We start from the raw sequence: 17,306 nt of genomic DNA, 5'->3' as shown, positions 1-17,306 counted from the left end.
AGAGCCAGCAGGACTGGTTTCCATTCCTCCCAGGAACTCTTCCCCAGAACAAATCCTCAAGGCAGGCTTGGTGCAGGTTCTCAGCACTCTGTCTCCCTCATCCCAGGGATCATCTGAATAGTGAAAACCATTCACAACAGTAGAGCAGACATGCGTGCCAGCACTGAGAACAGCCACTGATCATCCAAGGTCTGCTGTTTTGCCCAGGCTGGCCTACTGAGACCTTCTCTGCCCGTCAGGTGTTGGGAGTGTATGTGAGTGTGTGTGCGTGTGCGTGTTGGCTTTCTTGCTCTGATGAGAAGATGTCTTGGGACTCTGGAGCCCAGGGACCACACAGCTCTGAGGTGGGACAGTGTCCCAATGGAAGGACATGCTGAGACAGGAGACCACACAGCTCTGAGGTGGGTTAGAGTTAGGCAGCCTCACCCACTCCTTTGCTTCTGCTCTTCCAATGAGAAAGTCACAGCAGGCAGCAAATCTTACAAAAGAGATTTATTGGAGGGCTTAGGGAGTGGAGGGACAAATCAAGGTGTGGCTACCTCTGCTATGAGGAGAAAGTAGCAGGAAACTGAGCAAACACAGCCTTTATATAGGATTTCTTAGAGGGCGGAGCTTTCTAGGGCAGAGGTTTCCAGTGTGAGGATTGGTGGGATTTCAAGTCCTGAGCTTTGAAGAGCTTAGGGGTTGTGAGTTTTCTTATTCAGGGATTGGTTTCCTGATCTGGGATTGGTGGGTTTTCCTGCTCAGGGATTGGTAAAGTTTTGTTCAGACTTTCCACCTAAATTAAATAATCTGGGAAGGGTCTCACTTAGGTACTGAAGATAGCCTTTGTGACAGATACAGAGGCTGGAAATGCCATTATGAAAGAGAGGCGTGAGGGAGGGGCCTATTGACTTATGCCTCAAGGGGTTTTCATAGGCAAACTCTGAGCTAAACAAAAGAACTTTCCTCAAGTAAACTGAAGAAGTTATACAGAGGGGTCAGATTCCTGGTCCTGGTCCTGGTCCTGGTCCCTGGCTGGCAGTGCCAGACCACATAAAGCTCCCTGCCTGGGAGGAATGGCTAGTTTATGTATTGTTGCAACAAAGATGGCCCCACCACAGCTCACAGACTATCTGCAGTTGGATATGCCTCCCTGCCCCTGAGTTCCCTGTCATCAGCAGCCATAACTGAGGAGCTGCGGCCTTCACCGTGGCTTCAGTTTCTCAGATCCTCCAAGAGTCTGAGCTCAGGTCCCAGGGCTCTGGAGTCCTGAGGTGTAGAGAGGCCAGCAGCACAGGCTGAAGACTAGAGCGCCCTTCTCAGGGATCACAGGGGTGGTGCCCAGGGGAGCTGAAGAGGGGCTGCCCAGGGGAGCTGAAGAGGGGCTGCCCAGGGGCAAAACTTGAGGCGGCCTGGCCTGGCTGCTGAAGCTCCTCAGGCAGGGGCCTGGGCACTTTCCTACAAGTTCACAAAGTTTATAAAGGAGTCCATGGCAGGGAAGGCTTTTCCCGCAGCTTGAGTCTGTGTGAATAGCCAACAGCATGAGCCACAGCACTGTGTGGAGGCCAGAGAACAACTTACAGGGGCCATTTCTGTCCTTCACTGTGCAAAAGACCCTGGGGACAAACTTAGGTCATTTAAGCACTGTCAGGGGCAGGTCTTTACCCATGGAGCAACCTGGCCACTCTTTATTACTTTTTTCTTTTTTAAAGATTTATTTATTTATTATTATGTATACAGTGTTCTACCTGCATGTACACCTGCAGGCCAGAAGAGGGCATCATATCACATTATAGATGGTTGTGAGCCACCATGTGTTTGCTGGGCTGGGAATTGAACTCAGGACCTCTGGAGAAGCAGCCAGTGCTCTTAACCCCTGAGCCATCTTTCCAGCCCCTATTACTTTTCCAGCCCCTATTACTTTCTTCTTAAGTTAAAAAAAAAAAGATTTAGGCTGGGAATGGTGGCACACACCTTTAATCCAAGCACTTGGGAGGCAGAGGCAGGCAGATCACTGTTAGTTTGAGACTAGCCTGGTCTACAGGGTGAGTCCAGGACAGCCAAGGCTACACAGAGAAACCCTGTCTCGAAAAACCAAAAGAAAAAAATAATTATTTACATTTATGTATATGAGTGGTTTTGCTGTATTTGTGTATTTCCACATGCATGCCTGGTACCCACAGAAGCCAGAAGAGGGTACCAGATCCTCAAGAATTCAAGTTACAGATGGTTGTAATATGTGTGAGTGTGGGGAACCAAACTGGTCCTCTGCAAGGTCAGCCTGCACTCTCAAATGCTAATCCATCTCTCCAGCTCACTCCTCTCTTTAAATTCTATGTATCTATACATGTTTCTGTGTGTATGTACATGAGTGCAATGCCCCTTGGAGACCAGAAGAGGGCATCAGACCCCTTGGCACTGGAGTTATTAGTTATCAGTAATGTTATGAGTTAACCTGCAAGTTGTCCTCTGTCTCCACACAGTGCTGTGGCTATTCCCACAGACCCAAGTGGCAGGAAAAGCCTTCCCTGATATAAGCCGGTTAGCCACCCAGCATGGTGCTGAGTACCTCAGGTCCTCTGCAAGAGCAATATGTGCTCTTAGCTACCAAACCGCCTCTCCAGCCCCTTATTTTTTTTTTAAGATTTATTTATTATTATGTATACTGTGCTCTGCCTGCACGTACACCTGCACACCTGAAGAGGGCATCAGGTCTCATTATAGATGGCTGTGAGTCACTATGTGGTTGCTGGGACTTGAACTCAGGACCTCTGGAAGAACAATCAGTGCTCTTAACCACTGAGCCATCTCTCCAGCCCCCCGGCCCCTTATTTTTATTCTCAATGAAATAAGTAAATTATTGTACCACACCTTCATGCTCTGTCTCCAAACCTCAGAGACAAACTCCACTGTGCACTCTGTCGGCACTGTTTTTTGATATTTGAGATGGATCTCATATTGCTCATGCTAGCCTCAAATGTACTATACAGCCATGCATGACCTTGAACTATTGATCCTCTTGTCTCTACCTGCCAAATGCTGGGATTTCAGGCATGCACCACCACACACGGTGCAGACCACGTTAATTTATCATGAACAGGGGGTTGGACAGATGGCTCAGTAGTTAAGAGCACTGACTGCTCTTCCAGAGGTCCTGAGTTCAACTCCCAGCAACCACATGGTGGCTCATAACCATCTATAATGTGATCCAATGCGCACTGTATACATAATAAATAAATATTTTAAAAAAATTTTATCATGAACAGAAATGTATTTATGTGCTGTGGTTTCAGAGACTGGCAAGGGCCTCCTGCTTGGCAGAAGGTGCCACGTGGCAAGAGCGAGTGCCAGAGCTGCTTTGACAGCACACTCCCATGTAGACAGTTAACCTATTCATGAGCCCTTGATGGCCTGATCCCTCTCTGTGCCCGTGGTGTTGGAGATCAAGTTTCTCAGATGTCCACTGGGGACATGTACAGATCCCAGCATCTCTCAGATAATATGACCTGCCTACATGCCCTGTCCTGTCCTGTCTCGTGCCTTTCTTTCAGATCCAAGCGCCTGGCTTAGTGCATAACCCTGAAGTATATTCTTACATAGCCAACACTGTCACTGAGGAAGCAATGCCAGTTTCCAGAAGATTCACCTGCACTCTTCCAACCCCCAATAGACACATGACAGGTTCTGTCTTTGCAGATGCAAAGATCCTTAGGCGGGGGCAGGCCTGAACCCCAGCGCTTGAGACTGAGGCAGGAGGATTGTGAGTCTGAGGCTAGCTTCAACTACATGGGAAGACCCTGTCTTTAAAAACAACCCTGTTTTTATTCTTTGTTTTGTTTATTGAGACGGTTTCTCTGTGGAGCTTTGGCAAATTTTAAAGTCTTAAAGCACCTTTCCCTGCAGTACTGGGATCCAGCCATGGACCTATTGAATCAAATTTACCTACCTCCTCACCCTGCGCTAGTTTAGCCATAACTTTGCTGTCCTGACACTGGCCCATGAGGTGTTGAGCCTGAGTTTTACTCAGAGTGTCCCAGGTATCTGGCAGGGCACCTGACACGAACATTCTAACCACCAGAGAGGGCACCCCGCAGTTGGTGACGCAGTGCTGCATCCACATCCTCAGTGTTGACCTAGTGGCCTCTGGACCAAAGCCAGCCTTCCCCTGCCTTTCCAGCCCTACAGGTAGAACAGCCTGGCAGGTCTGACCTGTGCACCTGGTGCCCAGCCGGTAGGCCTGAGCCTCTTACGTGTGTGGATACTTTGCTTGCAGGTATGTCTGTGTTCCACATGGACACAATGCTGTCAGACTAAGAGAGGCCCTGGATCCCCTGGGAGCTGGGATTCAAACCTACGTCTTCTGGAACAGCAGCCAGTGCTGTTAACCACTGACTTATCTCTCCAGCCCCTAAAAGGCATTTTTACAGTGTGTGTGTGTGTGTGTGTGTGTGTGTGTGTGTGTGTGTGTGTGTGTGCCATAGCATCTGTGAAGACAGTTTTCAGGAGCTAGTTCTTCCCTTCCATGTGGACTCCAGGTATCAAACTCAGCTCCTAAGGTTTGGCAGCAAGTTCCTTACCTGCTGAGCCAGGAAAGCATTAAAAAGAAAAGAAAACAAACAAACCAAAAAAACCAATAACAACAAAACCCAAAACCCAACCTTTGCTGAATGTTGTGGCTTACATGTTTAGTTAATTCTAGCACTCTGGGGGCTGAGACAGGAGGAGAGTCTGTGAGTTCAAACCCAGCCTGGGCTACAGTGTGAGTCTGTCCCCAAAACAAATAAGACAAATATTCCAACAACAGTGCCCAACGAAATGGTTTCTCTCTGTCCCCTCTGGTGTTTGGTATTTTCTGTTGTTTTATAGTTATAGGCATCCTGGAGGTGATTAGGGAGGTGAGGTTTAAAAGTTAACTGTATTTCTTTTTTTACTTTTGTGAGCACGTGTGTGTGTGTGTGTGTGTGTGTGTGTGTGTGTGTGTGTGTGTGTGTGTTTGCAATGGAGACAATCCTCCTGCATCAACTTCTTGATTGCTGGGTTGTAGGTGTGAGCCACTGCACACTGCTGTTCCTGAGAATGTAAACTAGTGCAGCTGCTGTGGAAAACAGTCACCCTGTGGCCCATCACACCCAAGAGAGCTATAAACAGACATCTGTACAAAAGCACAAGTGCTCACAGCAGCACTGTTCACAAAAGTCAGGGCAGCGACAACCAGATGTCCATCAGCGGGTGAATAGACACAGATGTGGTCTGTCCGCACAATGAACTATTATTCAGCCATAAAAAGGAATAAAGTTCTGACACATGCAGCAATATGAAAGAACATTGGAAACATGACGCAGAGTAACCGAGCAGTCAGCCACACAAGGACCCTTGTTAGATGCTGTGTGCAGCTGGCAGCCTGGCAGCAAGTAGATTAGTGGCTGCAGAGGCTGGGAGAGGAAGGGGCGTGGGCTTCATGGGCACAGCTTTCTTCTAGGTGATCAAAATGTCCTGGAATTAGACCGCGGTGACACTAGCCATGGCTGTGATGAATTTTATACCATGTGTCCTTTACTGCAACTGAGAAACATCACCAAATGCATCTTAGCACCTGAATTGAGCCCTGGAACAGAGACATTAGTGGAAAATCTAATAAAGCACAAAAAAGCTTGGAATTTTCATGGCTGAGTACGCGTTGGACCCAGGTGGGATAGAACCTGCCGCGTGATGTGCTTGTGTGAGGGAACCATGAAGGCTGCGTAAAGATTAACTGAGTCCAAAATAAAATACTTATTTCTGAATTCATAGCTATCCCCTAACAAGGAGCTAGTGCAGTCTCTAGAAGGTTCTTTCATGAGCAAAGGCCTCACTTCCAGGTTTGGGTTTATAAACTGGATGCTGGAGCTGACCAGAAAGAGGGAAGAGTCCTGGGTCCACAGCCTTAGAAGGGGGCAGAGGTGCCTGCCCCACTCCAGGGCCCCATGGGAACTGCTCACTCCTTGATCTGGAAGCTGCAGGGACTTGGGAGAGCGGGAAGGCCTAACCCTGAGGCCGCAGTCCCTGAGCTAGGGCTAAAGATTCCTCCAGGTGTGGTTCTTGGCGCCTGCTAAGGGAAGACAGCTGGAGCCAATCTGTGGTGAAGCAGCTGATCAGCGTCCTCAGGAGGAGGAGGAGCTTCCCTGTCTCTACAGTTTCTTCGGCTACCCAGAGCCAAAGCATGCTTCTCCTGGTACTCTGGGCTCCCCTGCTCTTTCTGAAGTGGCGGCCCTCCAAAATGCTGGCTCATCTTCTCTATTGTCCTCTTTAGGCAGCTTTGAGATTTACAACTCAAACCTGCCCTGAGATTTTCTTTTAAATTGATACTTTGTCTTTGACTGGGGGTTGGAGGTGGGAGCTGGGGGGAGAGCAAAGCAGCTGACCTCGGCTCTATGCTTGATAGTGCCAACTTCATCTGGAAACATCTGAAGACCTACCTGCTCAGAACTTTTAGTCATCTGTTCTACAAGCCAATGAGTTCTGAGGTTAACGCGACCCAAGCTGCGGGCTTCCCTTTGTGGTGAGTAGTGCATGCCCCCAAAAGATAGCCTTGCCAAGTACCGAGAACCTGTGACTGGACCTATTGGGAGAAAGGTGTCTGCAGACATGACCAAGTCGGGCCTCTCAAGGTAACCAAACTATGGGACTGTTCATTTCTTCAGTGTGGGTCATTTGTTAACAGCAACAAGAGGAAACAAATGACGCGGGCCCACCCGAGCCCCCATCTTGGTAAGAGCACAGGGGTAAGAAGTTCTTGTAATGCATCCCCTTTTACAGCTGAGGAAACTGAGGCCCAGAGAATGGTAGCAAAGTGGAAGCGCACCTTGGCGATCTCAGCTACCTCTAGGCTGATGTTGCTCATCTGTGTATCTTGTTGGGTCTTTACAACATTATAGAAATATTTATAAAATACAGTCACCATAGACAAGCAAAGGCAAAACAAGACTCCGGATAACACCTGGGCTGGTCAGTGTTCATCCACTTGATTCCCACCTAGACACACCTTGGGGGGGGGGGTTAATACCTGTGCTGGTCAGCGTTCATCCACGTGATCCCCACCTAGACACACCTGAGGTGGGGAGGTCCTCAGTGAAGAATTGCCTCTATCAGATTAGCCTCTTGAGCGTCATACTATCCACCTGTGACCCCAGAGGTCATGACTTCAAGGTCTGCTCACCTTAAACAGACCCTGTGTTAAAGCCCAAGCTGAATGACACACAGGTCATTCCCAGGCCAGGCCTAGGGACAGGCTCCCTGGTAGGCAGACAGGTGGGGAGAGGGGCCATGATTAGATGACAAGGATGTTGACATTCCAAGATGGCTGGCTTCCCCACCCTCCTCACCGGAGACAAAAGGGCAGCTTCCTCTCCTGGGAGTGGGCCTCTGCTTGTGGACCAGTCTTGACAAGCTCAAGGTAGTGTCTTCCTTCCCTAACTCAGGTTTGGTCAGTTGACTAAAGACAGAGAGGCCCATACATTTGGAGTAAATGGTCCTATCTTTTAATTCTTCAACAGAGAAAGAACTGGATCAAGACCCCTAGACAGTAACAATATTCTCTACCTCACACTGGGTTGGGGGGGGGTGCCCTCACCTTGATGGACAGAAACAGGTGGCGTCAGCTGGGCTTTGTCTGCCATGGAAGCATATGGGTATTTGGTGTTTGGTTATTGCTAACTTTCCTACCCTGCACAGGCCCCATGGAGACAGTTGACATACGATCTGCTCGATTCCTGGGGATGTAAAGAGCACAGATGGAGTCTCCAAGACACAGCAGCAAACTGCCTGTGCAGCTGTCTGCACTGCGCAGGGCCCAGAGGAGAGCCAGATCCAAGGAACACCTGACAGGGTAGAGGTCAGAGGTAGTACACTTTATTGACCCAGTTCTCCCAAAATCTTGAGACCAGGACAAAGCCAGACCCTGGCCTTTGCCTCAGTCTCCACCAATCTGAGAACATATCTCACAAATAACCAGGGTCCTCCGCAGAGTAGCAGGGTGGACAGGAGGGAAAGGTGCCAGCCAGGGGGAAGGATGAAGGGCTCAAGTGCTGGGGGTAGGGCTGGGGGCACCCCGAGGCCCGCCAGGCCTGGCCAGCCCCTCCTCTTCTGAGGTTCTGGTGGTTCACAGTGAGACTGGCTTTGATTGGCAGGGGGGTGATGGGCAGTGGGCCACCTCCACTCCCTTGCCTACCCTTGCCTGACTCACAGAGCAGGGAGACTGGAAGGATGGAAGGCCAGCCCTTGTGTCCCCCTAGGGGACAGGGAAGCCGCTTCTCCGGAGGGGCAAAAGGTGGTGCTTCATTCTCTCCCAGCATCCTCCAGGCGCTTAGAAAGGGTCGTGCACTCGTGGCTCAGAAGTCTTGAGAACATCCTGGTGAGCTTGCTCACTGCCAGTCCCAAAAAGAAAGGGTTTCAAAATCTAGGAGTTGACTGGAGTTCGTTGAACTGAGCAGTAAAAACCCTGGTGACATGGTTTAAAAAGGCTGCTCTACCTTGGCAGGCCTGGAGGAGCCAAGAAGGGGGACAGTAGAAGGGGGTAGCCCATGGCAGCCGGTGGTGCCTGGGGAGCAGGTGGAAAGAGGCAAGATGCAGGAAGCAAGAGGGGCTCGGCAGGTCGCTTCCAGTGTGCAGCCTGGCTGTCAGGCCTTGTGTTCACTGTTGCTGGGTGGCTCCTTGTGGGCAGCTGTGTAGTCCGAGGGGTGCTCGAGTCCCAACATCTGACGCTGCACCAGCTTGGCATAGAGGCCACCCTGCGCCAACAGCTGCTGGTGTGTGCCCTGCTGCACCACACGGCCCTTGTCTAGCACCACGATGAGGTGCGCCCGCTCCACGGTGCTCAGCCGGTGTGCAATGATCAGCACCGTGTGTTTCTGCAGGTTGCCATGGATGGCCTGCTGGATCTACAAGAACAAAGGGGAGCAGGCTCAGGGGCCACATGGTATACACACACACACACACACACACACTCTCTCTCTCTCTCTCTCTCTCTCTCTCTCTCTCTCTCTCTCTCTCTCTCTCTCTCTCTCTCCCCCCCCCCCCACTATGGCTCCACCAGCCTGCTGCTGCCATCTGACATTCAGTTCTTGGTTGTAAAATGAGGGTCAAGACAGAACCAATTCCTGGTTTCTATTTCACACAGCCAGGCACTAATATAAAGTGGGTCCCTGGGGAGCTGGAGAGCTTTTACCCAGTGCCTAGGCCAGGAAAAGTAGTTCCTGAGCAGGCTTCTGCGTGTTACTCTCTCCTCTTCCTTCCCACCTCTAGCTTTCCTGCTGTCCTACTCATTCCCCTTAAAATACTGTGTGTGTGTGTACACTAAACATCAAACGTGTGGCGGTCAGGGGACCACCTGTGGGAATTGGTTGTCTCCTACCATGTGATATCCTGGGGTTAAACTTGTTAGGCTCCAACATAAGAAGCACCTTCCCCTGCTGAGCTACTTCCTGACCCTCACTGTTTTTTTGAGACAGGGTCTTATGTAGCCCAGGCTGGCTCCAAACCTGAGAGCAACCTTCTTCCTCCTGCCTTGGCCTCTAGAGGGCTGAGATGGCAGGCGGGCCCTATCATAGCTGTTTCAAAGATTTCAGTCAGTTCTTGCTAAACACCTGCTTAACTAGCTTCTCATACTTCAGGGTTTGATGCAAACTCATAGGGAGTTTCTGACATAGTGTGGTCGGTCTATGAGGGGGAGGAGGTGCTGTGCTGCTTCTCAGAGTTCACAGAACTACACCCCGAGAATAAGTTAGGAGGGTCTTTACGGTTAGTAAAGTAAGGACTGCAGCAGGTGCAGCTTACAGATACAAGGGTCAAGGGAGAGGTGGGGACTATGAACTTTTATTTTCTTTAAACTTAAAAATCTTGGGGGAAAACCCTCCTCTCCTCCCCATCTCTACGCACCCCGGCCTTTGGCTTTGAACTTCCTGTTACCCTTGCTCCTCAGATGCTCTCAGTCCTAGAACTCCACACAGCTGCCTCCTTCAGTTTCAGGACTTTGCTAAGAGGTGACATACTACCTGGTTTTCACAGTGAGTGCCACAGAGTGCACGATAACTCCATGCAACCCCCATGACACCATCGTGCCTCAGAGGGACTCCTGGATGCACAGTGCTCCTCGGATGCCTTCCTGAGAAGGCTCAGCATGGGTATAGGCCATAGGCCCCGCCCATCCTTCCCTAGTGCATTTACTAACAAGGGCTCCACACCTGCGTCTCGTTACCCTGGTCATCTGTATAGCTCCTACAAGCACAGACGTCTTTCTGAGGCCTGAGAGCTCTACTTCCCAAACATGATCATAGGGAGCTGTCACCATCCTCTGTGGGGAGACACAATTCCCATCACCTCACTGGACACAGGGCATGCTGTGTGCCCACACTGACACTGCAATTCTGCACCACTTCTGTCCTCTCACTCCCTTGCTGGTTCCCCTATAAATGCCTGTTACCGCTGCACCAGGGGAGCAAAGCTCAGCTGGCTCTAGCTTCAAGGCGTTCACTGATGCCCAGGTGTGTTCATGCTGGGCAATGGCTGCCATTCCTGGCATTGAGTGACAGTTTTTCTCGGTAGCATAAAAAACCCCAGCTTAGCTGGGCATGGTGGCACACGCCTTTAATCCCAGCACTTGAGAGGCAGAGGCAGGTGGATCGCTGTGAGTTTAGGCCAGCCTGGTCTACAAAGCGAGTCTAGGACAGCCAAGGCTACACAGAGAAACCTTGTCTTGAAAAACCAAAAACCAAACCAAAACAAAAAACAACAAAAAAAAAACGGTAGTTTCCTTGTTGTGACCTGGGAGTGGAAATGCCATGGAGACAGAGGTCTTGTTTGTCTGGTCAGCCTTTCTCAGTAACCCCAGTGCATGGAGTGGTGCCTGGTGCTTGGGACCAGGTCAGTCACCATCTGGTAAAGAGCAGACTGACCCTTGGAGGGACGTGCAACTAACCAGCAACAGGACATGACCACTGAATGAGGATTCCAGGAAACAAGCTGTGTCTACAAAGGCTGGTGATTAATAGTTCTAGCAGAAAGTTCTAACAGAAATGCACGGACACAGAGGGAGTAGAATGTTGCTGGCCGAGAGCCTAATCACCACTTACCTTGGGCTAGCTTTAGTGCCCTAAATTGTCATTCTTTGCCCACCCCTGTGTCAGACCTAACATCCCGAGACAAACAGATAAGCTGAGGTTTCTCCTCTTGCCTATAATCTGTTCCCACCAATGCATTTGAAAAGTGTTTTGATTTATGACTTTCTTTGTTCTGTTACTATAAAAACTTCATGAAACTACTTCCATGTTTGAGCATAGAATTTGGGATGACCTAACTATGTGCCTTGGCTGTGGTCACTAGTTCTTGGCTCTGGGATAAACGATCTCCCTTGAGGTGGAAGCCGTGTGTGTGCTGACAGTTGTGGTAGCTAGTGTGTGCGCCCACAACTATCATCTACTTTGCAGCAGAGCAGTCAGTCACCTGGATGGAAGTGAGGTTCTGGTAGGGACCCACTGAGTGTAAACCACCTAGCATTTTATCTCCTCAGGTGTATTGTGGGGAAGCCTTCTGGGGTGCTCTCAGGCCTCCCTTGGTTGGGTCCATGGCCCATTTGTTTATCTGAGCCGGTTCCCTAAGCTCATGTGGCAGATCCCGTCTGGGTGGGCTTTGCTGTTAGTGTCTGACTGAACATGTCTGTTGTGTTCACTGTGGAGCATTTTGGTCTGTCTGGTGTGGTGTCGTTTGTATCTGAAGTGTTGGCCACTACCTGGTATCTGAGAGCACTTTGGTGTCTACTTGGTTTCTTTTGCCTTTGGAATACTTTGACCTGTTGTCAGTTGACTCTGTCTCCTGACTCTCCTCAGACACCCAGTTTTGTTCTGTGCTTCTGCTTCTTGCTGGCTTTAGCTGAGGACTTTTCCTCGGCACCTGTTCCCTGCCCAGTGGACATACCGGGTCAGAAGGAACAGGACCGTCCCGGCTGGAAGACATATTTGGCCACCCAGGTCTCGGCTCTCACATAACTCAAGAGCCAGCTGGAGACAATGGTCTCAGGTGATAGTGGAGGCAGTCTGTGCCCAAAGCCGTATATATACCTCACTTAAAACCCATCCTCTGGGCTGGAGAGGTAGCTCAGCGGTTAAGAGCACTGACTGCTCTTCTTAATTCCTAGCACCCACATGGCAGCTCCCAACTATCTGTAACTCTAAGATCTGACACCCTCACACAGACATACATGCAGGCAAAAACACCAATGCACATAAAATAAATTATTTTTAAAAAATCCTCATGTTCCTAGCTAGCATAGAGAGGCTTGCAAATTGTTGGTGTTTTGAGATAGGATTTCTCTGTGTTGCCCTGGCTGCCCTGGAATTCACTCTGTAGACCAGGCTGTCTTCCACCTGGGAGATCCTCCTGACTCTGTCTCCTGAGTGCTGGATTAAAGGTGTGCGCCACCATGCCCAGCGGGGAAAGAGCTTTCTAAAATAAATAAGGAAGTGCTTGGGGATGAAGCAGAAGTGGTGCCCAGTATCCATTATGTGAAGATTATGGACTTTGAACTTGAAAGGATTTGAAAACGAGAGATCAAACCACAGAGAACTTGGCTTTATGGTTCCCTCAATGCACAAACTTGACATCCCAAAATTGGTATTTTTTTCATGCAAAAGTAGATGTTCTAGGCAACAAAATGATCATGAATGGGCAGCCTGCCTTGAAGCACAGCCTATTTGAACACAAAATTATCTAAGGAAAAGAAATTATGAAAGTGGTAATAAGCCGGGCGTGGTGGTGCACGCCTTTAATCCCAGCACTCGGGAGGCAGAGGCGGGCGGATCGCTGTGAGTTCGAGGCCAGCCTGGTCTACAAAGTGAGTCCAGGACAGCCCAGGCTAACACAGAGAGACCCTGTCTCGAAAAACCAAAAAAAAAAAAAAAAAGTGGTAATAACTTACGACCATTAGTAATATCAGCTGGGTGGTGGTGACGCACACCTTTAATGCTAGCACTCTGGAGGCAGAGGCAGGCAGATCTCTATGAGTTTGAGGTCAGCCTGATCTACAAAGTGAGTCCAGGACAGCCAGAGCTACACAGAGAAACCCTGTCTCCAAAAAACAAAACAAAAAAAATCCCCACTTGTGGCCAGGTGTGGTGGCACATGCCTGCAGTCCCAGCACTTGAGAGGCAGAGGTAGGTGGATTGATGTGAGTTCAAAGCCAGCCTGGTCTATAAAGTGAGGCTATACAGAGAAATCACACCTGGCAGGGGTGGGGGTAGGGGGGGTCACTTGTGACAGTAAGACACTGGGGTAAGTCTTACAGTTTCTCCTGGAGCAGCTTCCCTTCACCCCTATGTTTACAGTATGTTAAAATATCTTTATTATGCCAGCCTGTCCTGAGGCTCCATTCAGAACAGATGTTTGGCCTGAGTCCCTAAAGCTTAGGGGAACTCCTTGGGCCCCAGGAGCTATACCTCTGCCTTCGCTGCTGGTGAGTGTCCTATCTGTGGCTGGTCTGCCCTGCTGACTGTGGCTTGTCCCTTACCTTGGGTTCCTTAGCTGATTTTTCTGGCCAGAGACACACTTAGTATTTGTCACTGTCACCCAAAACGGAAACAAACACCGAGTGGTTGTGTGTCTGTGTTTAAGCCTTATGCACAGGAGCATCTGGTCCCAGGGCTGGAGGGAGGAACGCCTGATGAGGGACAGCATGCACCTGAGCTCTGTGGTGAGCAGTGCTGGGTAAATGGCCACTGGGTCAGGCCTGCATTGCCCGCCGTGCGCATCCCAAGCAGGAAATTACATTCCAGCCTGATGCTGGGGCACACACCCCCTATCTTTCCTTTCCTTTTTCTCTTAGATACAAGCACCTCCTCCCCTTAGCTATTTAAGCTCTTTTTCCCCCTTTGGTTTTTTGAGACCGGTTTTCTCTGTGTAGCCTTGGCTGTCCTGGACTCACAGGGATCCGCCTGCCTCTGCCTCCCAAAAAAGAGGAAGTCATACTAAGTCTCCATGATGAAATTCACCTTTTGATCTTTATGCCACTAAGCCTTTCTTGCTTTTTTTTCTCCCTGAGATAAGGTTTCTCTTTGTGGCCCTGGCTTTCCCAAACTCACTCTGTAGACCAGGCCGACCTCAATCTAAGAGAGCTCTACCTTCCTCTGCCCCCCAAATGCTGGGATTAAAGTGTGGTCCCACCACAACCCACTTTTTAACTTAAAAAAAAAAAAAGGTATATATGTGGAGTCCAGAATAGGGCACCAGAGCCCTTGGAGCTGGCTGGAGTTTTGGGCTGTCATGAGTTGTTGATGTGGGTCCTAGGAATCAAGCTCTGGTCCACTATAAGAGCAGTACAGACTTTTTGTTTTAGTTTTTGGTTTTTCGAGACAGGGTTTCTCTGTTTAGCCTTGGCTGTCCTGGATTCACTTTGTAGACCAGGCTGGCCTCGAACTCACAGAGATCCACCTGCCTCTGCCTCCCTGAGTGCTGGGATTACAGGCAACATCACAGACTCTTAACCACTGAGCAATCTCTACCATTTTGCAGGAGCTGATGGCTCAGAGGTTAAGAGCACTGGCTGCTCTTCCAGAGGTCCTGAGTTCAATCCCAGCAACCACATGGTGGCTCACAACCATCTGTAATGAGAGCTGGTGCCCTCCTCTGGCCTGCAGATAGAACACTGTATACATAATAAAGTAGATGCACCCACTTTATCTAATTTGTCTAACTGTGTGTAATAACTTTTTATATGTTGTTTGCCTAAAATAAAGCTAAACACTGGCTACTACAGTCAGATTTTTAAAATGAATTTTTATTGTGTGTTAAATTATTGCTGGGCAGGAGTGACACACTACTGTAATCCCAACACTCAGGAGGCAGAGGCAGGCAGATCTTTAAGTTCGAGGCCAGCCTGGTCTACTAGAGTGAGTAGTCTACTACCCACCACCCCACAAAGACAACAAAAAATTCACAAACACAAACACGTGCATATTCCTAAATGCAGTGTTTTGGTGATACACTCAATTACCAGATAGACACAAAGTGCCTTATAAACCTGGACACTTGTCATCTACTGAAATGAGCCCTTTGGATCTATTGAGTGTTTCATAAAAACCTTAAAATGTTATTTATTTAAAACAAAATTAGTTATAATCTCCTTCCAGAAGAGGTTCTAAATAATTAACAATTTTATTTCATTTGTATGATTGTCTTATGTAACAAAAAACTAAACTTTTAAAAAAATATTCTTACGAGCCAGGTATGGTGGCACAGGCCTCTAATCCAGCACTCAGGAGACAGAGTCAGGAGGATCTCTCAGTTGGAAGTCAGCCTGGGCTACAGAGTGAGTTCCGGGGTAGCCAGGGCTACTCAGAGAAACCCTGTCTTTGGGAGGAAAAAAATGAAAAAAAACCCAGCTCTTTTAAGGCTTACAAAGACATTTTGGAGTTTATAGATAATGTGTTCTATAACAACTATAATGGATATTTTTAAAAATTTATTTATTTTATTTATTGCATATGAGTGCTTTATCTGCAGAAGAGGGCATCAGATCACATTAGGTGGTTATGAGCCACCATGTGGTTGCTGGGAATTGAACTCAGGACCTCTGGAAGAGCAGGTGGCGCTCTTAACCACTGAGCCATCTCTCTAGCTCCAAGTAAGGTTTTCTTAAGTAATGTTTACAAAGAAAAAGGCTTGGAAAACAAAAACTTTGTATTTCTCTGACATTTAAAGCCTGTGTTGTTTTACTTCTTGTATGTTTTCCCATGGAAAAGCCTTTGTTCATTGGACAGTTGTTGCCGTAACCGTAGGGAAGGGCGTTCTATCCAGTTACACAACGATGGCGGCCCTTGAGTTAGTGGACAGATATTCAGATCAATTTAAAGTCTGACCTGTTAGGTAAACAGCTAACTCAAACTGCCAAAACTAACCGAAGCTTTGGCTTTCTTGGAAGGCATACCCTCTGGGAACATGTCCATTAGCTGCTCAACAGAAGGACTGGGCAGCTTATTCAAAGTTAAGCCAAATTCTATGAGTCGTATCTACTAAAGAAAAGCATACGTTCTCCTTAAGAACTTTTAACTATAGCTAGGCGTGGTGGTGCACGCCTTTAATCTCAGCACTCAGGAGGCAGAGGCAGGTGGATCATTGTGAGTTCAAGGCCAGCCTGAACTACAGAGTGAGTCTAGGACAGCCAAGGCTACACTGAGAAACCCTGTCTCGAAAACAAACAAAAAAACAAAAAAGAACTTTTAGCTATGATAGAATTTAGGGCTGGAGAGATGGCTCAGAGGTTAAAGACCCTGACTGTTCTTCCAGAGGTCCTGAGACACCAGCAACCACATGGTGGCTCACAACCATCTATAATGAGGTCAGGTGTGCAGGCAGAACACTGTATACATAATAAATAAATCTTTTTTTAAAATCTTGTTTTTAAATTCACAAACTTATTTTGAAAAATTATTTTAAATTTCTTTTTAAAAAGCCTCTCCATTGTGAGGGTATCAATATTTTAAATCAAAATTCTTTTTTTTTTTTTTTTGGCATTTCTGTGTGCTAGACCTGGCTTAAATCAAGATTCTTACAGCCAAAGTAAGTAAACGTTTTCCTATTAAGAAAAGTCACATGCTTTTAATCCCAGCACTCGGGAAGCAGAGGCTGGTAGATCTCTGAGTTCGAGGCCAGCCTGGTCTACAAAGTGAGTCCAGGTAGCCAAGGCCACACAGAGAAACCCTATGTCGAAAAACCAAAGAAAAAAGAAAAAGTCATTGTGGTGGTGCATACCTTTACTCCTTGAGGGTGGGGTGCAGGTTTGAGGTCAGCCATGGCTACGTGTCTCAAAAACAAAGTCCAACCAGTTAACTAGAAACAACCATGTAAACACCGTGAAAGGGCCGCCTCCCAGGCTCAGGTGTAACAAAGCACTCCATTCACTGCAGCTGGAGAGGCCCGGGGAGAAGAGTTAACTCTTCTTCCACAGCACACAACCAGGCTCTACCAACAGCAACACTCAGGGTTCATCCCTAAGTGCTGATGCTTCTTGATTAAAGTATCCAATCGGCCCACAGTGCAATCAGCTGGGACTAAGCTAAACAATACTTGTGTTTTGCTAATGAAAAGGAAATGGATGATATACAATGACACCCCGCCCCCCCATACACACGCGCAGCAGACATATCCCTACTTCCAATTATATCCAGGCAAGAAGATCCTGACCCGCCTGAGCGCTCGCTGCCATCACTGTGAAAGCCACACATAGTAAGGACATCAAGGAGGCCTGCACTGTTAGCTAAATCTTCTAGGATGTGGCTTTGCATTTATATTTCCAAAGTAAC

General features: G+C 48.4%; 1 protein-coding gene and 1 long non-coding RNA gene across 3 annotated transcripts in view; one reads left to right on the top strand and one right to left on the bottom strand.

Moving 5' to 3' along the window:
- LOC311586149 overlaps positions 1–6,714 on the top strand; it is a 29,214-nt gene extending 22,500 nt beyond the window's left edge. The window contains exon 3 of the long non-coding RNA XR_014775462.1: positions 6,404–6,714. This is a non-coding gene — a long non-coding RNA (uncharacterized lncRNA). The remainder of the gene's footprint in view (positions 1–6,403) is intronic.
- A 1,133-nt stretch (positions 6,715–7,847) lies between these two features.
- Positions 7,848–17,306, bottom strand: part of ABCB9 (ATP binding cassette subfamily B member 9) — a 45,577-nt gene continuing 36,118 nt past the window's right edge. For both annotated transcript variants that reach the window (XM_084762022.1, XM_084762021.1), the window contains one exon: positions 7,848–8,897. In XM_084762022.1, coding sequence (XP_084618148.1) covers positions 8,637–8,897 — 261 coding nt within the window. In that variant the 3' untranslated portion in view covers positions 7,848–8,636. The remainder of the gene's footprint in view (positions 8,898–17,306) is intronic.

The sequence above is a fragment of the Acomys minous genome (genome assembly GCF_964271855.1).
Source record: "Acomys minous genome assembly, chromosome: 16".
Classification (NCBI taxonomy): Eukaryota; Metazoa; Chordata; class Mammalia; order Rodentia; family Muridae; genus Acomys; species Acomys minous.
This window is presented reverse-complemented; position numbering and strand designations above follow the sequence as displayed.